Source organism: Myotis daubentonii, chromosome 1 (genome assembly GCF_963259705.1).
Source record: "Myotis daubentonii chromosome 1, mMyoDau2.1, whole genome shotgun sequence".
Taxonomy (NCBI): Eukaryota; Metazoa; Chordata; class Mammalia; order Chiroptera; family Vespertilionidae; genus Myotis; species Myotis daubentonii.
In genome coordinates this window covers 67,518,444-67,542,192 of record NC_081840.1, presented here as the reverse complement: position 1 = coordinate 67,542,192, position 23,749 = coordinate 67,518,444, and the positions used below count along the sequence as shown (strand labels likewise).

At 41.4% G+C, this 23,749-nt stretch overlaps 2 protein-coding genes across 3 annotated transcripts in view; one reads left to right on the top strand and one right to left on the bottom strand.

Annotated features, from left to right (window-relative positions):
- Positions 1-18,440, top strand: part of EIF2AK4 (eukaryotic translation initiation factor 2 alpha kinase 4) — a 100,796-nt gene extending 82,356 nt beyond the window's left edge. The window contains exons 32-39 of the mRNA XM_059705048.1: positions 6-92; positions 7,187-7,299; positions 12,255-12,313; positions 13,263-13,360; positions 15,105-15,173; positions 15,673-15,717; positions 17,107-17,225; positions 18,202-18,440. Of these exons, the coding sequence (XP_059561031.1) occupies positions 6-92; positions 7,187-7,299; positions 12,255-12,313; positions 13,263-13,360; positions 15,105-15,173; positions 15,673-15,717; positions 17,107-17,225; positions 18,202-18,259 (648 nt within the window). The 3' untranslated portion in view covers positions 18,260-18,440. The remainder of the gene's footprint in view (positions 1-5; positions 93-7,186; positions 7,300-12,254; positions 12,314-13,262; positions 13,361-15,104; positions 15,174-15,672; positions 15,718-17,106; positions 17,226-18,201) is intronic.
- Positions 18,441-19,120: 680 nt separating this feature from the next.
- On the bottom strand, positions 19,121-22,989 carry SRP14 (signal recognition particle 14). 2 transcript variants are annotated; one of them, XM_059705062.1, is made up of 5 exons: positions 22,856-22,989; positions 22,648-22,720; positions 22,055-22,167; positions 19,953-20,048; positions 19,121-19,512 (listed from the first exon to the last, which is right to left on the bottom strand). In XM_059705062.1, the coding sequence occupies exons 1-5, from the start codon at positions 22,877-22,879 to the stop codon at positions 19,423-19,425; spliced, it is 396 nt and encodes a 131-aa protein (XP_059561045.1). In that variant the 5' UTR covers positions 22,880-22,989; the 3' UTR covers positions 19,121-19,422. The 2 variants fall into 2 exon arrangements, with proteins under 2 accessions (XP_059561045.1, XP_059561055.1); XM_059705072.1 differs by having other exon boundaries at positions 20,016-20,048; positions 22,856-22,942.
- Between the last annotated feature and the right edge of the window lie 760 nt (positions 22,990-23,749).

Here is a 23,749-nt window from a genome sequence, read left to right as displayed (position 1 = left end):
TTCAGTCCCAAGAGGAACTACAGGAGTACTGCCGACATCATGAAATCACCTATGTGGCCCTTGTGTCAGATAAAGAAGGAAGCCATGTCAAGGTAAAGACCAGAGAAAATCTTTCACGATTCAGTAGATTTCCAAAAGTCTGTTAACTGTGGAACACCCAACTTCCCACCTGCCTGTGGGTGGAAATCCATTATTTTGTTCTCCCTCTGAATTGCTGGACTCATTATTGGAGAGAATCATCATAACAAAAGGCTAGAGGCATCACGACTGAAACGACCAAACGACTGGTCACCATGAGGTGCATGGAGCACCTCTCGGGACCCCCCCCTACCCCCATCCCCTACCCCATCCCCAGGGACGCTGGCAGCATCGGCAGAGCATCGTGGGGTGCTGGCAGCATCCACGGAGCGTGCGAGGCATCGTGGGGTGGCGGACATGGCCCTGATTGCAGGCTAGGCTTAGGGGACCCTACACGCGCACGATTTAATCGTGCACGGGGCCTGTCGTATAAAATAAGAGAGACTCTGAACACTTCCTTAGAGCTTAAAAAAAATGGTGGCTGTAGTTTTTTCCTAATTTTCTTCCCTTGTTTTCTTTTTCCATCCAAGAAAATAATAATAATTAGAGGTGATACTGCTGACTGGCATATTCTCTGGCTACTTACTAACCAGTTTTACTGTATTGCATGTAACTAAAAATGCTCAAACTGAAACAACCTCATAACCTTTATTTCTGTTTTTAAAGGAAAAAAACCGAAATCGACATTTTTCTCCTTGTTTTTCTCTTATAATGTCTTTGTCTAGTTTGTTTTTTTTTAATATATTTTATTGTTTTTTTTTACAGAGAGGAAGGGAGAGGGATAGAGAGTTAGAAACATCGATGAGAGAGAAACATCGATCAGCTGCCTCTTGCACGCCCCCTACTGGGGATGTGACCGCAACCCAGGTACATGCCCTTGACCGGAATCAAACTTGGAACCCTTGAGTCCGCAGGCCGACGCTCTATCCACTGAGCCAAACCAGCTAGGGCTGTCTAGTTTTAATATGACAGTAATATTGGCTTCATAAAATGAACTGGACAGTGTTCTCTCCCTTTGTGTTTTCTGGAAGATTTGTTTAGAATTAGTATTATTTAATCCTCATTTATTTGGTGAAGTTCACCAATAAAGCCACACAGGCTTAGATAAAGAGCTATTCAGGTTGCCTCTTTCTTCATGAGTTTTGGTAATTTGTATCTTTCCTAGAATGTTTCCATTTCATCTAAGTTTCCAAATATTCCCTATTCATTTTCACTATCTGTAGGATCTGTAGTGATATCCTCTTTCATTCCTGACATTGGTAATTTATGTCTCCTATCTTTTTTTTTTTTTGATCAGCCTGACCAGAGGTTTATCAATTTTGTCTTTTCAGAGAACCAGCTTTTGATGTCTGCGTTTTCTCTATTTTTTATCTGTTTTCTATTTTATTGATTTCTATTCTTTTTTTTTTAACCTGCTAATTTTAGATTTAGTTTATTTTTCTAGTTTCTTCCACAGAACTTTACATCAGGGTTTGACAGACTACAACCTACATACAGGCCAAATCCAGCCCACAGCCTATTTTTGCATGGCCTGTGGGCCACAAACCCTTTTCATGTTCTTTGTTTAAAAAGAAAAAGTGTGTGACAAAGAGTGTGTGACCTGCAAAGTTTAAATGTTTACTATCTAGCCCTTTACAGGAAAAAAAAAAAAATGCTGGCCACCTGGTATAAATTTCACTCTACATATTGCATTAGTTGCATACCATTTATTTAGTACTTTTTTAAAAAATATATTTTATTGATTTTTTACAGAGAGGAAGGAAGAGAGACAGAGAGTTAGAAACATCGATGAGAGAGAAACATCGATCAGCTGCCTCCTGCACATCTCCTATTGGGGATGTGCCCGCAACCCAGGTACATGCCCTTGACCGGAATCGAACCCGGAACCCTCCAGTCCGCAGGCTGACGCTCTATCCACTGAGCCAAACCGGTTTCGGCAGTACTTTTTATTTTCACTTAGTTCAGAATATTTCTAATTTCCTTGATGATTTCTTCTTTTATCCATAGGTTGTTTAGAAGTGTGTGTTTCAACTTCCAAATATTTGGGTATTTTTCAGATATATTCCTATAACCACTTTTAGTTTAATTCCTTTGTGACCAGAAATCATACTCTGTGTGAGTTCAGTCCTTTAAATAATGGTCTGTTATTGTAAATGTTTCATGTACACTTGAAAAGAAGGTATATTCTACATTGTTAGGAGGAGTGTTTCGTAAACATCAATTTGTGCATATTAGTTGATACCATTGCTTAAATCTTCTATATCTTTCCTAACTTACCTGTGTGTTTATTCTATCAGTTACTGAGGAGCATTGATCTCCAGCTATAATTGTAGGTTTATCTATTTCTCCTTTTAGTTCTATCATTTTTGCTTCGTGTATTTTGAAACTCTGTTATTTGGTGAATACACATTTAGGATTTTATATCTTCTTGATGAATTGACCTCTTTATAATTATGAAATGTTCTTTATCCCTGGTAATATTTCTTATTCTAAAGTCTTTTGGTTAGTATTTGAATGGCTTATCATTCTTCTTCTATTTGTGTCTTTATATTTAAAGTAGGTTCTTTACTAGTAGAAACAGTCACTAGTTGAGTTTTGCTTTTTTATCCAGCCTTTTAGAAATTGGTGTGGTTAGACCACTTATATGTCATGCAATTATTAAAATGATTGAATTTAAAACTACCATTTTACCATCTCTTCTTTTTCCATTTTTTTCTGTTTTCATATCCTCTTTTAAATTATTTTTTATTCCATTTTATCTCTACTATTGGTTTACTGACTATAATTCTTTGTTTTTTATGGGATTTTTTAGTGACTTCTCTTGAGTTTATAGTACACATCTCTAATTTATCACATTGTACTTTTAAAAAATATCATGCACCTTCACATATATTACAACAGAATAATATTACAACAGAATATCTCCATTTCCTCTCCCATTTTATGTGCTATTGTTACCTAATGCTTTTTTCTACTTATGTTATAAATCCCATTGTTAATATTTTGATTTTAATTAGTTATCTTTTAAAGTGCTTTTTAAATAAGGGGGAAATATCCTTTATATTTACTCACATATTTACCATTTCTGGAACTGTTTATTCCTTTGTATTAAGCCAGATATCATTCTGATTTAATTTTCCTTCTGCCTGAAGAACTTCCTTTAATATTTCTGGTTAGTGAAGGTCTGCTGGCAATGAATTCTCTCAGCTGTTATTGGCCTGAAAAAGTCCTCATTTCACTTTCATTTCTTTTTCTTGTTTTAAGTCATCACCAGAGGACGCATTTTTGAGAGAGAGAGAGAGAGAGAGAGAGAGAGAGAGAGAAACATTGATCGGTTGTCTCCTGTTTGCTCTGCCACTGAGTTTGTGCCCTGACTAGAATCAAACCCGCAACCTTTTGTTATGTGGGCATATGCTCCAGCCAGCTGAGTCACCTGGCCAGGGCTCACTTTCATTTCTTAAAGTTATTTTTGCTGGTATAGAATTCAAGATTCATAATTTTTCTTTTTCCATTTTGAAGATGTGTTTTATTGTCTCCTAACCTGGTTTAAAATGTTTGCTTTGATCCTCTGAATATAATGTGTCCTTTTTCTCCTGTCAGCTTTTAAGATTCTTTTTGTCATTGGCTTTCTGCGATTTGAATATGATGTGCTGCCGTGGGTATTCTTTGTTTCACAGGGCTTCTTTGACCTGTAGATGTATAGTGCTTATCAAATTTGGAAATATTTTAGACATTATTTCTTCAAATTTTTTGTCCCTTTCCCTCCTTCACTTCTGGGACTCTGATTATAGTATATTAATTATTGATATTGCCCCACAGCTCAGACTCTTTTTTGTTTTATTGTGTACCCCCCTCCCCCCACTTTATTTTGAATGAGTCCCTGATCTTTTCTGCAATCTTGAATCTGCTTTTAATCCCATACAGTGCATTTCTTATTTCAGATATTATATTTTTTTCATCTGTACAAGTTACATTGTGTTTTTTTTAATGTCTTCCATTTCTCCCATTGTGGTTCTTATTTGGTTTATATTCTTTATAAGATTTTAAATGGGTGTTTTACGGTACTTGTATATAATTCCATCATCTCTGTCATTTCTGGGGCTCTTTCTATGTATTAATGTTTCACCTGGTTATGAGTCATATTTTTTAGCACTTTGCATTCCTAATAATTTTTATTGGTTGTTGGACATTATGAATTTTACATTTTTGGGTGCTGGATTTTCTTATGCTCCCATAAGCTCTGTTGACCTTTGTTCTGGAATGTAGTTAGGATCTTTGGATTCTATTTGATCCTCTCCAGGCTTGATTTTAAGCTTTGTTAGGGCAGATTCAGGGCAACTTTTAGTCTTGGCCTAATTTAGTCCCTAGCAGTGCCCTTCAGAGGATTCTGTCTCATGCCCTATATATTATGAGATCTCTCTACTCTGGTAAGGACAAGAACTATTCCCAGTCCTGTGATTCCAGAAATTATTATGCCTACTTATTTCTGGTGGTTGTTTCTTCAGCTGTGGATGGCTTCCTGTCACCCATGCCAGGTCAGTACCTCTGCCAAAGATGTGAGCTTCTGCAGAGCTTCAGAAATATTCCTCTGTGAGTGTGTGGCTCTCTCCTCTTTGGTCGTCTGCCCCACAATTTGTAGCCAAGTTGGCCTGCCTAAACTTCAACTCAACAAGAATCCTAGTCTCTGTTTAGGTACCCCTCCCCGGCACTGCAGTCTGCAAACTTCTTCAACACAATAACCTGGGCCCCTTGTAGGATAATAGTCCTCCACTGCTTATTGTCCAATGTCTGAAAACCATTGTTTATGTTTCATCTGGTTTTCTAGTTTAAGGGAGGAGGGCAATTCTTGTAGTAGTTAATCCTTCATGGACAGATTTGGAAGTTCCCACTGGCAGTCTGGTTGTTAGTCACAAAACCATCAGTTACCCTACATTCCACTGATCAGGCCTCATCTAGAGCAGTGACTGCTCCTGCAGTATTACCAGGAGATGACTGTCCTCTGCTGATAATTCCAGTGTCATAACACACTGCTGTTATGGTTAGCACATTTTAGAAACTTGACTCAGAATCTGCTTCCCAATAGGTACAATCACTGGTCCTAGTTCTACCCTCTGGAGTAGTTAAGGTAACAAATCTCATCTTTCCTGCTTCTCTCAGCGACCTTCAAATAAATTTTAGGAGTCAGCTGCTATGCCACTTTAACTGTCCTCTGTTCTGGTGTAAACATTCCAGTTACTGAAGCCATTCCTCATCACATGGTTTCCAGATCCTTGACCCTCTTAACCTCCTCTAGACATACTTCACTGTGTCACTGTCTGTCTTTAAATGTGATACTAAAATTTTACAGAGTGCTCCAAGCATGTTCTGATTAAAAGGAAAGGGTCTGTGACCTCCCTCCATCCAGATACCATATTTCTCCTAATACAGCCTACAAGTGAATTCTTAGCAACCATATGGTTCCTTTGGCTCATACTGAATTTATCATCAACTAAGCCCATTAGGCTTTTCACAGTTATTACCAGGTCTGGCTGTCCTTCCACAATGAGGCTTTAATATCAGGACTTCATATTTATCTCCATTAAATATGATTTTGTTCATTTCAACATTGTTCCAGCATCTCCAGCTCTTTTCAGTCTTGATTCTGCCTCTATTAATGATGGATCGATAGCATCACCTTCATATATGAAGGGCAAGCCATCACTTCATTCAGCAAATGCATTTTAAGCATTCATTGTGGGAGGGGTTACATTGAGGCCCATGAAGAGTACAGGGACATTAAGCCACAAGCCCTACTGTCAAGGATCCTGTAATCTAATAGGAAACATAAGACATTTGTGCATGATTATGACCTAGAAAATGCTCAACGCCATGAAGGTCTTACAGAGAAAGTTCTCTGAGGGTTCATCACCTAGTAGATTATTTCAGAGGTAGCAAGGACGTCTACAGGGTGGAGGTGGCATTTATACTGGAACCTCTAGGATGGGCAGGATATAGGTATGTGCTGAAAGGGACTTTTAAGCAGAAGGAATAGCAAAGGTAATGGTAGTTCTTTCCGTAGATTGTCCGAAAGATAGAGTCAGGCCAGCAGAGAACTATTCTGGTATTACCCTCAATAGTCTGTTTTGGATTATAAAGAAGGGGACTTCAGCCCTAGCTGGTTTGGCTCAGTGATAGAGCATCAGCCTGTGGACTGGAGGGTCCCAGGTATGATTCCAGTCAAGGGCACATGCTCGGGTTGTAGGCTCAATCCCCAGTAGGGGGCGTGCAGAAGGCAGCCGATAAATGATATCTCTCATCATTGATGTTTCTATCTCTATCTCCGTCTCCCTTCCTCTCTGAAATCAATAAAAATATATTTTAAAAGAAGAAGAAGAAGGCGACTTCAGCAGAAGAGAATGGTTCTAGCTAGATCATGGAAAGCCAAAAAAATTTGGACTGTATTTAGCTACTAATTGGGGGCCAGTGTATGTTTTTAACAGAAGGGGACAACAGAATTGTATATGAAAAAAATTAACCTGCAGGGATGTGTAGTATGGAAAGGAGCAAGGGAAAGTTGAAGACAGGGATAGCAATGGGAAGAATATCGGGCTATCCCCAAGCCAAGGCTGAGTGCTGTCCATACAAGTGGAGATGAAAGGGCAGGCGCCATAAAAGTAGGATGACAGGACTTGGGTTTGAAAAGGAGAGGGAGGAGTTGTAGAAACCTTGGTGACTGACCAGAGGATGTTTAAGAAGAAGAATATGTGAAAGAAAGAAATTAAGTAGGAGCAGGTTTGTCTTGGCCTTTTTAAAAAAAAAAAAAAATTCTATCATCTATGATAAACTATTCTAGTCTAGACTTGGGTTTCTCAACAGCCACGCTTTGACTTCTTGGGCCTGATAATTCCTTGTGAGGCTGCTGTCTTGTGCATTGTAGGCTGTTTAGCAGCATGCCTAGCCTCTACTTGCTCAATGCCCCCACAGTTGTCACAACCAGAAGTGTCTCTGAACATGACCAAATGTCCTGTGGGGAGCAAAATTGCCCCTAAACTCTCGCCTTGTCTTACTATAGAATTCTGATTTAGCCTTTTGGCTTCTGAAATGATGGATCTGTTTCACTCTTTTTAAGGTTAAGTCTTTTGAGAAGGAAAGGCAAACAGAGAAGCGTGTGCTGGAGTCTGATCTTGTGGACCATGTTATGCAGAAACTGAGGACTAAAGTGAATGATGAAAGGACTATCAGGTAACTGTAATAAACAAAAGCCCAGAAAATCGGCTGGGACTATCTATATAGAACATAGGCAAATTTACTTTAAAAATCAATTTGATCCTTTTTGGAAATAAAGATAGGTCTGGATAACTTTCAGTGAATCTTTCTATTGTTCTGAATAGCTCAGCAGTTTAATTATATGACCCCCTGTGTAAGACTAGTTGTTTCTTACTTGCAACATTTTTCTCTGGAACATGTCCAAGAATATTTTATCATTTTGAAAGGGCTAAGCTGCCAAACTCTGTCTGCCATTATCTTACTTGGTCTGTTAATCAGTGAATTTTGATAGTGTTTTGTCTAATATGTTCTGTGAAGAGATCTCATATACTCATGATGGGAATCTAAATTGGTGCAACTGTCTGGATAGGAATTTAATGAAGTAAGTTTTAAAAGCCTTAAGACTGGCTAGTGACGTCAGAGGAATGGCAGCATAAGGGTGCTTCTTTTCCTCTCCCCCTGACATTTCAACAAGTTAACCATCTTTTCAACAAATAAGTCCCTGCTCAACACAGATGCACACCTGAGAGACCTGCACACTGAAACACCTAGAGGTGGGCATCCGGGGATAAACAGGGCAGCGAGAAGGCAGGAAAGCGCAGATGGCCCGCACATGCAGCCCTGCAGCTCAGCTGGGAGCTCACAGCCTGGCCTGGAGGGGGGAGAAAGCCAGTGTCGTAGGCACTTCCTTGGGCCTGGAGGAACAGGGGGGGGGGGGCGCGGCAGGGGGAGCAGCAAGCAGCCTTTGAGTCACAAGCATGAGCAACGAGAAAGAACAGTGACTGAGTCAGCAGACGCCCAAAGAGAACATGGGGCTCTGCCATGCGGCTCCCCACTGCTGGGCCGGGCGGTGGTGTTCAAACAAAGAAAGGAAACCACAGAGCCTTGGTGCTGCTTCCACTCCCAAAACTCGCCTCCTGCTGCCCTTGAAATTGACTCCAGGAGCATATTATCTGTAAACCAAGAGCTGTTGCAATAGGTTTGCTGTTTCCCTCTGTGACTGAACCCCAGGAAGGGTGCTTGGGGTGGGACCCTGCAGAGGTCAGGGGTCACCATTACTGTGAGGCATAACCAACCCCACCCCCAAGCAGCATGGAGGTACTGACCTATGGAAGCCAAGGAGGCTCAAATCTGGTAAAAATCTTTCGATTCAGCGCCATCTACCTTAACATAGTAGAAAGACCTCTTCAGAGATAAATGTGAAAATAAAGAACAGCAAATACCATGAAGAACCACAATAATGACGATGACCAGAAAAAAAAAATTCCCAGAAAGCAGGGTGGAACACATGGAATTAGGTGATATAAATGACAGAGACTTCAAGACTACAGTTCTGAAAATACTCAACAAGATGCGAGAAAGTACTGACAAGCAATTCAGTGCACTCAGAAAACAAATCAATGAACAAAAGGAGTATTTCTCCAAGGAAATTGAAACTTTAAAGAAGAATATATCAGAAATACTGGAAATGAAGCAGGCAGTTTAGGGAGATTAAGAGTGAACTATTGAGCATAGAAAACAGAACCAACCAGTTAAAGAAAAGAACTAGTGATATCAAAGATAGGAATCAAGAGGGAAGAAGAGAGAGGCCTGAGAATAAAGAAAAATGAAAGAGCGCAATGAGACTCCCTGACTCAATCAGAAAAAGTAATATCAGAATCATAGGCATAGTGGAGGAGGAAGAGAGGGAACATGGAATGGAGAGTCGATTAAAACAAATAGTGAATGAGAACTTCCCAAGTCTATGGAAAGAACTAGATCCTTGAGTCCAAGAAGCAAACAGAACACCTAGTTGCTCCAATCCAAGAGGCCCTCTCCAAGGCACTTGGTGATAAAGCTGTCAAAAATTAATGACAAAGAAAAAATTCTCAAAGCATCCAGGGAAAAAAAGGAAGTGACCTACAGAGGAAAACCCATTAGAATTTCATCTGACTTCTCAGCAGAAACTCTACAAGCCAGAAGAGAGTGGAGCTAAATATTCAAACATCTGAAAGAGAAATTACCACCCACGAATAATACATCCAGCAAAATTATCCTTTAGATATGAAGGGAAAATAAAGACATTTCCATACATATAGAAGCTGAAGTATTTTATCACACAAAAAAACCTCCATTGCAGGAAATACTCAAGGTAGTTATTCTACCTGAAACAAAGAACATGTCACAACACTACGAGTAAGATCCCCCAAAACTTACAGCATAAACAGGGATATCTTGTGACAACAAAAACATACAAGAGGAAGGGGGAAAGGACTGAACTGGCAAAGGAAGATGAAGATCAGATATATTAAAAATATCCCGTATTAGTCTACGGCCATACCACCCTGAACACGCCCGATCTCGTCTAAAAATATCCCGTATTAATGGATTGGAAGAATCAACATAGTTAAAATGACCATATTACCCAAAGCAATATACAAATTTAATGCAATCCCCATCAAAATCCCAGTGCCAATTTTTAAAGAAATAAGACAAATCATCAGATTTGTATAAAACCACAAAAGACCCTGAATAGCCAAAGCAAGTAAAGATAGTCTCTTCAATAAATGGTGCTGGGAAAAATGGCAAGCCACATGCAAACGAATAAAACTGGATTACAGTTTGTCCCCATGTGCAAAAATTAATTCAAAATGGATCAAAGACCTAAACATCAGACCTGAAACAATAAGTTACATAGAAAAAATATAGGTACCAAACTTATGGACCTGGGTCATAGAGAACATTTTATGAACTTGACTCCAAAGGTAAGGGAAGTAAAGACAAAAATAAATGAATGGGACTATATCAAACTAAAAAGCTTCTGCACTGCAAAAGAAACTGGCAACAAAACAAACAGGCAGCCAACCAGATGGGAGATGATATTTGCAAACTGTAGCTCCAATAGAGGTTTAATTTAAAAATATATATAAAGAACTCAGCACCAAAAAAACAAACAATCCAATCAAAAAGTGGGCAGAGAACCTGAAAATACACCTCTCTCAAGAAGACATACAAACAGCCAATGTGAAAAGATGTTCAACCTCACTGGAAATTAGGGAAATGCAAATCAAAACTACAGTGAGATACCACCCTGTTAGAGTGGCCATTATCAACAAGACAAGCAATAACAAGTGTTGGAGAGGTTTTGGAAAAAAAGGGAGCCCTCATTCACTGCTGGTGGGAATGCAGATTGGTACAACCACTATGGAAAGCAGTCTGGCAATTCCTCAAAAAATTAAAAATAGAGCTACCATATGACCCACCAATTTCACTCCTGGGTATATGCCTGAAAAACTCAAAATCATGTATTCAGAAAAATATATGCACCCTTATGTTCACTGCGGCATTATTCATGGTGCACAAGACATGGAAACAACTCAAGTGTCCTGCAGGAGAGGACTGGATAAAGAGGATGTGGTACATAGACACAATGGAATATTACTCAGTCCCGAGAAAGGAGGGAATAGCACCATTTGCAACAACATGGATGGACCTTGAGAACATGATGCTAAGTGAAATAAGTCAGATAGAAAAAGTTAAGAACCATATGATTTCATTCATATGTGGGATATAAAACTGAAACTCATGAACACAAACAGCATGTGGTGGTTGCCAGAGGGGAAGAGAGTCGGGGGAGCGGGGGTCCTAATATAAGGTGACTTTGGGTGGTGGGCACATGGTGCAATATAGAGATCTTGTAACACAGAAACCCACACCTGAGTGGTGGGTAGTGGGTGACAGTGATGGGTGACAGTTTATGTTGACCAATGTCACCCCAATAAATTTAATTTAAAAATTAAATGCTACTGGTGTCTAGTAGAGACCAGGGATGCCACTGAACATTCTACAGTGCACAGGACCTACCACCCACCCCCAACAAAGAATTATGTGGCTCAAAATGTTAATAGTGTCAAGACTGAGAAATCCTGGGTAATATAAAATAAATGTTTTTGTCCTGGCCAGTTTGGCTCAGTGATAGAGTGTCGGCCTGCGGACTGAAGGGTCCCAGGTTCAATTCTGGTCAAGGGCATATCACATGCCTGTGTTGCAGGCTCAGTCCCCAATAGGGGGCTTGCAGGAGGCAGCCGATCAATCTCTCATCATTGATGTTTTTCTCTCTCCCTCTCCCTTCCTCTCTGAAATCAATAAAAATATATAAAAATAAATGTTTTGCTCTCTTCTCCCTCCCTGGCTCTGCCCCCTCCCATCTGCACCTAGCTTCCATAAATTCATCATCAGGATTTTTCCGAGGGAATATGTTTTTGAAGTCACCAGGTATTAAGGGCTGCAGATCCAAATCAAAGATAGAGATTTAGAAGAGAAAACAAAAAGTCAACTAATTAATAGTGAGTACATGAATACTATTAAGACACTTAATCAGCCAGATGGGATTTAGCTTTAGCAGGAAAGGTTTAAAATCTTTCCTCCCAAATGATTATTTCCCAAGATAGAATGCTATTGTCTCTCAAAGGCTAGAAAGTCTTTGAAAGAACATCCATTCACAGCTTTTGAAAGAATCTCCTTATTTACTAAATGTTCTGTGGGTGACAGCCAAGGTTGCTGCCATAATGAAGGAGGGACCTGCCTGTGCTAATGTTTCCTTGTATTGTGAGGGGAACGGAAAGAACACCCATTACATTTCATTGAAATTAGCTTCTTATATTGAGCCAGGATTTCAAACAGCTGAATAGATCAGAATGTTGTCTTTAGGCATTTGTTAATTTGAAATGACATCCTTTATCATTTTTACCTGCTCTTGACTAAAAGCATAATTAAGTGCAAATTAGTTGTTTTTGTTTTTCCTTCACTAATAACCAATACTTATGAAATATTTTTATATTGAATTTAAAAAATGATTCACTCTAAGTATAGCTCACTGTAAGTAATCTGTGTTGCCTTTGGCTTATTGACTGTTTTCTTTTTTTTTTTTTTTTTTTTTTGGTTGTTTTTAGAGAAGCTTCCGATAATCTCGCAGTACAAAATCTGAAGGGGTCATTTTCTAATGCTTCAGGTATAATTACTAATTACAATCTAAACATAATAATGCTTTTATGTGTGTGTGTGTTTTCTGTAAGCACTATGTGGCTAACTCCTTGTTGCATCAAATATATATATTTTTAAGTAAGTTATATATATATAATTAATTGTACCAAATAGAATTTATCCCTATGCTTTGAAACTCACATCTTAGAAAATAACAAGATAATTACTGGTGATTAATGGGCATTTGGTGACTTCTGATCCTGGTATTCTTTGTCTTAGTATCTTATTTTTACAAGTGGTTTAATCTTTCTTAAACTTAGTTTATAGTATAGATTTATTAAATGTGGATACTTTTCCTGGAAATTTTCCCCATACACAGGATTAAAGAAAAGTATTTTGAAATCCCTTGGGGAAAGATGATATATATATATAATCTTTTTTTTTTTTTTCCTTCATGAAAGCCAAGCAGGAACAGTGGTGATAGTTATGCCTTTAGTTTCATCACATCTATCTTACTGAAAAATAAGTGTCCTAATTAAGTCCACAAGAAGACATATTTGGCTTTTAACAGAATTGGATCTTTTTGGTTCATTTCTGTTAGCATTGACTCTCTGTCACCATCAGATTTCAAATACTTTGAGAGATTTAAGGACTGTTAGTCTCAGAGATAATGTTTTGTTTTTTTCATGGGTACATGAGGTTTGGGTGACTCATATCGCCTCCCTTTGTTTTTGTCACTCCCACGCCCACCTGAGAGAAGGCTGTTGGTTTTGACGGAAGCATCCAGACTGCTGGGTGTTGAGGTCTGGGTTCTCCCTGGGCAATTGCGGGCAGTTGCAGAAACAGAAAACAAGGCCCAGACATCATCTAGCCCCATTGAGTCACCCCAGAGGGATTCTATTAATATTCTCCGTCCTCTCGGTGTTAGAGAACATAGGACCAGAGAAGGCCTGAGTCTGAAGCTCTCTCTGTTTCAGGTCTGTTTGAAATCCATGGAGCAGCCGCTGTTCCCACTGTGACTGTGATAGCCCCGGAGAAGCTGTCAGCCAGCACTAAGCGGCGATATGAGACTCAGGTGCGTTAGTGTCCAAGGCTGTCTAAGGTGAGCTACAAGGGAAGGAAACAGGAAAGGAGAATAAGAGAGTGTTCTGGAAATATTTTCCTTCCCACTTCCCTAACTTGGTGGCCTCTGAAAGTTGCATCAACACAGTCATCTCTCTGGCACCAAGATTTTGCCACATCCGTCCTCCAAAGAGGCGTCAGTGTGGACTGTGGGCCCCTAGAAGCAGCTGTCAGAATTATTGGATCTACACAAAAGCTTTCTCATCTGGCTCTAATGGCAGATGGAGTTTGGGGGGGGGGGGGGGGAAGGGTTGTTGTTTTTTTAAATATATATTTTTTTTTATTTCAGAGAGGAAAGGAGATAGATAGAAACATCAATGATGAGAGATAATCATTGATTGGCTGCCTAAATGGAGTTTGTTTTTGCTTTAAATAACAAAGCAGAAGAGATCTATCCCAAGACTTGAGGCAAAAATATCTTTACATATATTTTGGTATCATCTGCCTGATTCTGTGCTAAGTGCCATGTAAAATAAAAGACATAGGACATGGCCCCACTCCTCAAAGAGTTTGTAACCTTAGAAGCATATGCATTTTATGCTTGGAGAACAATACATGTGAATAAGTAACAGAATGCTGAATTAAATATCTATAATAATAAAAGCGTAATATGCTAATTAGACAATTAGACCGGACGTCCTTCCGGAGGAAGTCAGGGCTGCAGCCTGTGATCAAGGCAGCCACCAGGGCTACGAGGGAGGGATCCAGGCAGCCACCACGGCTGCAAAGGCCTACTCCTGCACGAATTTTGTGCATTGGGCCTCTAGTATTTAATACGAGCGTTAGAGTGTATTACAGACACACGGGAAAGACAGAGGTCAGTGTTTGCTTCAGAGATGGTCCCTGAGGGATTGAAAGGGGCAGGGAGAACAGGTTAGGGTTTCCAATTGGGAGGGACGGAAGGAAAGGCGGCATGGACAGTGCCAATGAGCACGGTCAGGACGCCGGCCTCAATTGGGAAGAAGTGAGTGTTGGAGAGCAGCCATTTTTTAGAAATGTAATTAGATTGAAATACAGAAGATCAGGTTACCTCATTTTTGTAAGCTCTCCTGGCTATTTCTCAGGATGTTGGGTGGAAACTAAATTTTCACATCTTTCTACCGTATTTCAGTTTCATGTTCTCGTTGCTACCACCTTCCCCCTTTTCCAAATTTAGCTTAATACTGAAATCTCCCTGCTTCCACATGAGTTTCACCACACTGAGCTTTTTACTAGGTGTCATCTCAAAATTACAAAGAAGTAAGCAGCCGAAACCGGTTTGGCTCAGTGGATAGAGCGTCGGCCTGCGGACTGAAAGGTCCCGGGTTCGATCCCGGTCAAGGGCATGTACCTGGGTTGCGGGCATATCCCCAGTAGGAGATGTGCAGGAGGCAGCTGATCGATGTTTCTCTCTCATCGATGTTTCTAACTCTCTATCTCTCTCTTCCTCTCTGTAAAAAATCAATAAAATATATTAAAAAAAAAAAGATTGAAGAAGTAAGCAACTTAGGTGGGTTTATTAAACAAATTATAGATCGGCTACAAAATCTCATTTCCCGATATCATAATGGGATACACATACATCTTTCTGCGGCGGATTAAGTGCAAATTCTAGGCCTAGGTTTGTCACCTGTGATTGTTTCCTGGAATAGGACATAGAATGGCAAGAAAGATGGCTTGGTTTGACAGGTTCTGAATTCTGACATGTTTTCTTTTAGGTACAAACCCGACTTCAGACCTCCCTTGCCAACTTACATCAGAAAAGCAGTGAAATTGAAATTTTGGCTGTAAGTTGCTTTCCTTAACCTTTTGAGGATGGCGTCTGTCCACAGTCGAAGTAGTTTCCTCAGAGGTCAGGCGTTTTTGCTCGGTGTCAGCAGTATTGGGGTACAAGCCTGTTATCACTGATGTGAATCTCGTGTAATCTAAACAACTGGGGAGAACAATTGAAGGTTTTGTGTTTGTTTCTCCTACTTCCTTCCTCTGAAGTGAAAATGGAAATCATTTTTCTAAATGTTTCAGGCCTTTGCCTCACTAAGCCTACACTGAGTGAGGGTAGCAGTGTCAAACCTCTGGAGTGAGTGCAGTGTGTGGGACTAGGAGTATCCTTTCACCAGGGCTGAGGCTTGCCGTGCGTGGTGCATTAAGTCTGCTCTGTAGCACAGTAGCATCCCGGACTCTGCCAGCCACTTCATGTTGCTCCGTCCACAGTGGCACCGTCATCACACGTCAGTTGTGCTGCCAGGGGTTCTCTGACAGATGATGTACATTTTTGTGTATTGACAGGTGGATCTACCCAAAGAAACAATCTTACAGTGTTTATCATTAGAGGTAAGCAACACGAACTCTTCTGCATTGTGGTTTTTAAAATCCCAACGCTTTGCCAAAAACAAAAACAAAACCACTGAAAATGGTATTTTCTTAGTGATGTTAGGTATTTTTTGTCAGTTCCAGGAATTTGGAAACTTGTTCCTTTATGTGACATATATATTACTAAATCAGATTTTAAAAGAATCAGGCTTTTCTGGTGACTTTCTTTTAAATTTCAGAGATTATTTAACAAATAACTAGTGCTTTTATTGAGTGTCAGGCTCTGGCAGGCCTTGTCCTAAGCATTTTACAAATCTTAAACTCATTTAATCATAACAAACCCGAGAGAGGTACTATTGTTATCACCATTTTATAGGGAACAGAAGTAGAGAGGTTAAATATCTTACTCAAGGTCACCCAACTAGTAAGTAGTAGAGCCAGTATTTGAACCTCGGTGGAGTCAATGTTCTTAACCACTGCTAGTATACATGTCATACCTTCATTCCAACCAGGGAAGCTCATTTATAGAACTAGAAGTGTATGGAAGATCTTTTTGTAAAAATTTAATTCAGGTACTTTTTTTATGTGTCTCCCCCCCACACACAAGTATGTACCCTAATTATCAAATAACCAAATAACTTGTTAAATTTTGAATAGTTAAACCTTTGCTATTAAGAATGCTTAACTATAATCATAGCTATAGGTGATTTTTGCAACATCGTATCAAAGAATACTTGGTCTAGCCCTAACCGGTTTGGCTCAGTAGATAGAGCGTTGGCCTGTGGACTCAAGGGTCCCGGGTTCGATTCCAGCCAAGGGCATGTACCTTGGTTGCGGGCACATACCCAGTAGGGAGTGTGCAGGAGGCAACTGATCGATGTTTTCAACTCTCTATCCCTCTTCCTTCCTCTCTGTAAAAAAATCAATAAAATATATTTTTTTTAAAAAAAAGAATACTTTGTCTATCCAGATTAAATCAGATGAAAAATGAACTTTGCCCCCAAACTAATTCTTCCTACTGTATTTCCTGTTCTTGTAGTCTAAGTAAGCATATACCACTACACTGGCAGTGTATTATCTTATGGTCCATTCAGATGGATGCACATCAGAGGTGGTATGTCCATATTACAAAAAATAGACAGTAGGCAGAAATATCTGGTCTAAAGTCAGATCAGCACACACGGTGCTGCTGTATTGTTAACCAGATCTAATAAGGTGATCTGCTGTAAAGAAAAGTGATGCTTCAAGGAGGAACCCCAGCAGTTTGCCCAGCAGTTCTAGTATTGCCCTATAATGATTTCTTCAGTATAACTAAAGGGGGGAATGGCATTGGACTTTCATTAGTGACCCAGAAAAATGCCACTTAATAAACCCTGGTACCTGTTGTTAAGTCTCACTTATGTTTTCTAGTGGGATGCTGATGAACAGGCATTTAACACAACTGTGAAGCAGCTGCTGTCACGCCTGCCAAAGCAAAGATACCTGAAAGTAGTCTGTGATGAAATTTATAACATCAAAGTAGGAAAAAAGTAAGTTATCACTTAGGCACCGCAGATTTCAAAATGGGTTAAAACTCGAGGAGGGGTTTTTAAGTGACATAGTTTATTGTCTAGAGGTTTGATGGCTGATAAGCTGTTATTGTTAGAACTGCAACTCAGGACTGAACCACAGTCATGATCTTGTCAACCACAAAACCGAGGTCTCAGAAGTAACTATCCCAATTATAAATTTTAATCACCCAGGTAACTCCTAGAACTATCTATATATATAAAAGCCTAAACAACCTTTACAACAAAATGGCCAGAATGACTGGTTGATGGGTTGCTATGATGCGCACTGACCACTTGCAGATGCTCAACGCAGGAACTGCTCCCTGGTGGTCAGTGCACTCCCACAGCGGGAACACTGCTCAGCCAGAAACCAGGCTCACAGCTGGCGAGCGCAGCTGCAGCAGTGGTAGCCTCTCCTGCTCCACGGCGGCAATACCGAGCCGCAGCAGCAGCAGCAGCAATGGTGGCAGTAGGTGCCGCAGGGCCTAGGTGAGCTGCGCCCGATCCCGGCTGGGGCTTCTCCCCAGCCGCCTGCTGCTTCAACATTGCTACATCCCCCGAGGGGTCCCAGATTTTGAGAGGGTGCAGGCCAGGCTGAGGGACCCCACCCATGCACAAATCTGTGCACAGGGCCTCTAGTGTTTAAATAATAGAAAAACAGCTGTGACTACTTTGCTTTATGTCCTCATGTCAGAAGCCAGCTGTTCACATTCTCTTCCGTTTAAAAGGCAATGACAAAGCCTGTGAAGCGAATGGTGGTCTCCTTGTGTAGGACCTTATACTGCAGACCCTTACCAGTCACAGCTTTTGTAAAACTTGTGCAATGTTTTAGTGCCTAGCCTTCCATCTTGTTTTTAATTGAACAAAACTCCTAGTTAGGTGCTCTAAAAATAAATTTTTACTAACCCTGTTCTCTATCCATTATACTGATTCTACTTTTTCCCTTCTTTTGCAGGGTGTCCGTGCTATTCCTGTATAGCTACAGAGATGACTACTACAGAATCTTATTTTAATCCTAGAGAACAGTCATTACATTGTTCAGACAGGAACTGTAAAATGTTGTACATTCATTGTAATTTTAAATTAACTTTACATTCTAAGAAGCTGTCACGCAAAGTGGAGCTTTATAAGTTTTTCATTTGTAATATATATATATAAATTTATCTTTTGCAATATAATAAATGCTTTCATATATTTCCTTTTTAATTGCAAATCTACTGACATGAAAGGTTTTGTGGAGCTAGAAGACAGGAAAACAGCCTTGTTCTTCCCTTAGCTCTAATGACTAACTCATGAAAATGTCCAAACTGAAGGGCATAAAGAAGTCAAATATTATTAACTTGCAATCTTTAGTCTTAATTTTGTAATATGCTTATCCTAAGGTGATTAAGCAAACTCTAATTTGACTATGAGAATTCATTCAAATTTGCTAAAGGAACTATGATAAAATTATATAGCCTGGCTGTGGCTGGTGTTGCATAATGGTTAGCATCCACCTACACACCAAAGGATCTTGGGTTTCATACCCAGTCAAGAGCATATGCCCAGGTTGTGAGCTCCATCCCTGGTAGGGGGCATGCAGGAGGCAGTCAATCCATGTTGCACTCTCTTCGATGGTTCTCTCCCTTTCCCTTCCTCTCCCTGAAAAATCAAACTATTCTTAAAAAAAAAAAAAAAAAAAAATTTATATAGCCAGTTGGGAAGAATACCCATGAGCTAACACAACTTTTAATAAAATTTTCAGGATTCAATACCAATAACCTAGAAAATAGGGCTAAAGGCTATTCATAATCACATCATCCCAGAATCAGTCCTTACTGCCAGGAATTATTAATATGGGGAGAGAAAAAGAATAAATAAGAGATAGTCAGTGCTGATAAATAGACAGGTTTAATGATGCATTGTTCTTCGCACAGATGCCTACAGATTCTATAACTAAAATCCAGGAATACACAAGTAGGCAACATAGACCAACTAGCCAGATCTAAAATAAACTGGCTTCTTATAACTACCCTGTAAACATCACAGCTCTCCTTCCGTCCAAAACGAACATAATCTCACATGAAAACAGTTAATGTAGGGGAACCAGAAACCTAGTTTTGTGGCCAAAAGTAAAAACCGAAGGAAAAATAGCAATTTGGTGGTTAGTTGGTGAAAGCAGGGAATCTGGGGCCCGTCACTGTGCTGCTTTGCTCTTCTTACTCTTGCTCTTTTTGTCCCTCTTCTTCAGCCCGTCCATGTTTGCTCTCAGTAGGTTTGAATAAGCCTAAAAGACACGGAGCACGACCTTAGCAGGAAGAGTTACAAATTGGTGGGGCAGCTGCCCTGTTTCCATAATGGCTTTAGTGTGGCCAAATCAGAAAGTCTACCTGGTAAAGCAAATAATACCATGCGACACTTGTACCTGAAGGAAAGTGGTGTAAGAGGAAAACACTCACATTTTAGCAGCTTCTGCAATGCTCATCCACTGTGAGTTGCACTTCTTTTTTTTTTAAAGCAAAAACAGATAAATATAGGCAACTTCTTGTTCAACTTTACTATAGGCAGAGCATATCTGAAGCCTAAGATGGCAAAATCTAGCTTATAAAAACTTAAAAGGAAGACAGTATCAGTGTTGAAAGTAAAATTCATAGCCTGGCAGCTCTTAATCATAAACTACTGGTAACATATCATAGGAGAGCGGTGAACCTAAATATCAGTGCTCACCCAGTGTTCAATGTTATGCTGACTTGCCCTGAGAAAGGGACATAGATAACAGCAGAAACTCACCATCTGAAACTTATTCACTTCTTTGGAGCTCACCTGGAAAAGAGGAGGGGAAAATGGTCACCCCTGGTATCCGTACAGTAATTCCTCTGCCTCACCCTAGATAAGAACTCAAAAGCCTCATGAAGACAGCATCCTAATCGCTAAAATATTCCTTCTCAATCTCAGAGGACATGATATACTAAAGGCTATTTTCCTAATTCACTCTCCTCTGCCTGGGAAGCAGCAAAGTTTGTGCTTTTTTCCACATGAGACTTGTGCCAAGATGGGAAAGAGGCAGAATTATGTTCCTAAAGAAGCTGTGCTTCTCACCTCTATTGAAATCTCTTACACACATGGCATCGACTTTTCTCCCTGGGTGCTGAGATGTCAAAGGACTAAGTACTACTCTTTTCTGCAGGATACATTTAAACTACTCCCCATCTTATTTTAAACCTATCTTCCTTTAATTCAGCCTTTAATTAAGCAAAACGCAAGCTACCACAAGAAATCCTACCTCTAAAAATTCTTTGGGTTTTCTTATTTCGTGATACCCAACTTTATTTTTTAAAGCCCCATAGCTTTACTGTAAATGTCCTCGAGATAACTGGTAAAGGGAGGCAACAACTAATTATGATCTTCATGCTCACGAATATCCTGTACTGATGTGACTGGAAAGGGAGGCCAGCCTGGTTCTGCACCAGCAGAATAAAGAAGTACAGGCATATCTCAAACATTGCGAGTTTGGTTCCAGACCACCACAGCAAAGCGATTATCACAACAAAGCAAGTCACAGCCTTTTTGCTGGTGGAGGGCCTTGCCTTAATTTGTAATAAAACGCAACAACTGGCAGCATAATAAAGCAATGCGTAATAAAAGCGGTGTGTCTGTATTCATTCAGAACCCAGGGAGTCTCTTGGTACTTGAGGATATAAATTTAGTCCAGAGTGCTACTCTTCCCTTTCAAGCCATATTCAACCTCCACCTTGAAAGGGAACACTAGTGCCCTGGACTAAATTTATACTCTATCAAGTACCAAGTCTACATATAGCTACATGCTTACTATGTGAACCACAAAGAAAAGGAATAATTAGCTTAAAAGCATCATCTGGTGAGAAGAAGTTGGTCATGGAAAGCCCAGCACAGTAAGCTAAGGGCATAAGTAATCATATATTCACTGCTCCTTACAATGCTACTATGAGTAAGGACCAATATGCTAATTTTATTTCTACAAAACTTTCAGCAGAACAAGTGTTTGACTCCACCTTCATTTTAATTTTGCTCTTGAGTTTTCTATTACAAAGGTGATAAAAGAAAGCCCTGATTTCACCCTGGCCAGGTGGCTCAGTTGGTTGGAGTGTCGTCCTATACACCAAAAGGTTATGGGTTTGATTCCCAGTCAGGGCACATACCTAGGCTGCAGGTTTGATCCCCAGTCGGGACACGAATGGGAGGTAACTGATGGATGTTTCTCTCTCCCTCTCTCAAATCAATAAAAACATATCGTCGGGTGAGGATTTTTATAAAGAGAAAAAAAAATGCAGATCCCAAAACAGCTGGGGAGCTACACAATAATTACCCTTCATTTAAAACAAAAACAAGCCCTGGACGGTGTAGCTCGGTTGGGCAAAGTCTAGTGCGCAGGCTCATCCCGAGTAGGGGTTGTGCAGAAGGCAGCCTTTCCATGTTGCGTTCTCCCTCCAATGTTTCTCTCTTCTCCCTTCCTCTGTAAAAATCAATAGACTATTCTTTAAAAAATAAAATAGCCCCAGCTGGTTTGGCTCAGTGGATACAGCGTCGGCCTGCGGACTGAAGGGGTCTGGGTTCGATTCCGGTCAAGGGCACATGTCCCGATCCCCAGAAGGGTGCGTACAGGACCCAGACGATCAATGAGGCTCTCTCATCATTGATGTTTCTCCCTCTCCCTTCCTCTCTGAAATCAATGAAAAATAAATGTTTCCTTTAAAAATAAACAAAAACAAAACCTGGTTCAGATATGCCACTTGCTCAGTTAAGTTTAAGTCTTTAAACTCCAAAACTGCAGTGTTAGGCACCCGACTCACCACTGTGCTAATCTTCTTTTTCCCATCAGTGGCTCTTAACAGGCACTTGTTGTCTGAGGGCTCGAAGCCCTCCACTGAGCCCTTCCTCGGAATGGGTTTAGTTCGGCCATCGTCTGCAAGGAAAACGCACCTGGTGACCACAGCCACAGGGTTAAGAGGCCGGCAGACAGCTAACAGGCGGGAGGAACAGAGAGGGCCCCTCCTCCACCCGCACTGCTCCAGCTCTGCTCACCACCCGATCCGCCACCAGCTCAGGTTTGGCCCAAACCTGGCCAACGACTTGCTATCTCCACTCTCCGCGGTGGGGTTTGGGACCCCGACAAGGAGAAGCGCCATGGCGGCGGCCCCGCTGTAACCGGGACCGGCTTAAGCTGCTAAGCGCTGCGGGCGCGCCCGCCACAGCCCGACAGTCGTCGGTCCCCGCCACAGCCCGACAGTCGTTGGTCCCTCGGCCCTGAAGGTGCCCAGTACGCGGAGGAGGGGAGGAAGGGAAGGCGGGAATGCGTCGGGGCTGACTCCGGTTCCCCGACACCGGGCACCCGGGCTGGGCACGCGGCCTCCCCGCCCCCTCCCGGCCCGGCCCGGCTGCTTACACTTCTTGAGGGTGATGAACACGCTGCCCGACAGCCGGCACTTCTGGAAGAGCCTGGTCAGCTCCGTCAGGAACTGCAACACAACACACCAGGCCCGTCGGGCAGCCGCAGGTCCCGCCGCGTCACGCCCCACTCCCACCCGCCCAAGGCCACGGCGGCCCGAGCTAAGCCCCACGGCACCCTCCCCGGCGCGCCGGCCCCCACTCACCTGCTCACTCTCCAGCAGAACCATCCCGCCTCCGCCGCCCCACTCAGGCCACAGAAGACCCAAGCAATCGGGGCCGGAAGTTCCTGCCAGGCTGGGTGGGGACTTCCGCTTTTCGATGGCAACTCTATCCCACCAATCCCTGCCTCTGCCCTCTCCCGCCCTGCTGCCCGCGCCTGCGCTCTGGGACGCCCGCTCCAGCCCCCTCCAGCCCCCGCCTTTGGGCCGCCGGGAGTCTCTGGCAAGAAGTCCGCTCTCCCCAGTTAGAGCCGAGGGAGGACCTACGGTTTCTACCTAACAGGGCAGTGCCTCGGTTTCCCCATCCTTACCATAAAGCAGTGGTTCTCAACCTCCCTAATGCCGCGACCCTTTACTACAGTTCCTCATGTTGTGGTGACCCCAACCATAACATTATTTTCATTGCTACTTCATAACTGTAATTTTGCTACTGTTATGAATCATAATGTAAATATCTGATATGCAGGATGTAATTTCATTGTTACAAATTGAACATAATTAAAGCATAGTGATTAATCACAAAAACAATATGTAATTATATATGTGTTTTCTGATGGTCTTAGGCGACCCCTCTGAAAGGGTCGTTCCGCGGCCCACAGGTTGAGAACCGCTGCCATCAGGCTAATAATAGTGTCCACTTCACTGGTTGTGAAGAATAAGTGAATTTCTATTAAACACCTAGAATAGTGCCTGGCACAGATAAAGTTCTGGATAAATGTTGGCTGTTATTGTTATTTTCATTATCATTATTATTCTAAATTGCCATGGCAGGTCTCTGAACACCCCCTCTTCTCCGACCAGGCCGGGTGGCCCTAAAGGACCTCTAGCAAGAAGGACTGGAGCCCGGCCTTGGTTTTACCTCTGGGTTTAATCCAGAGA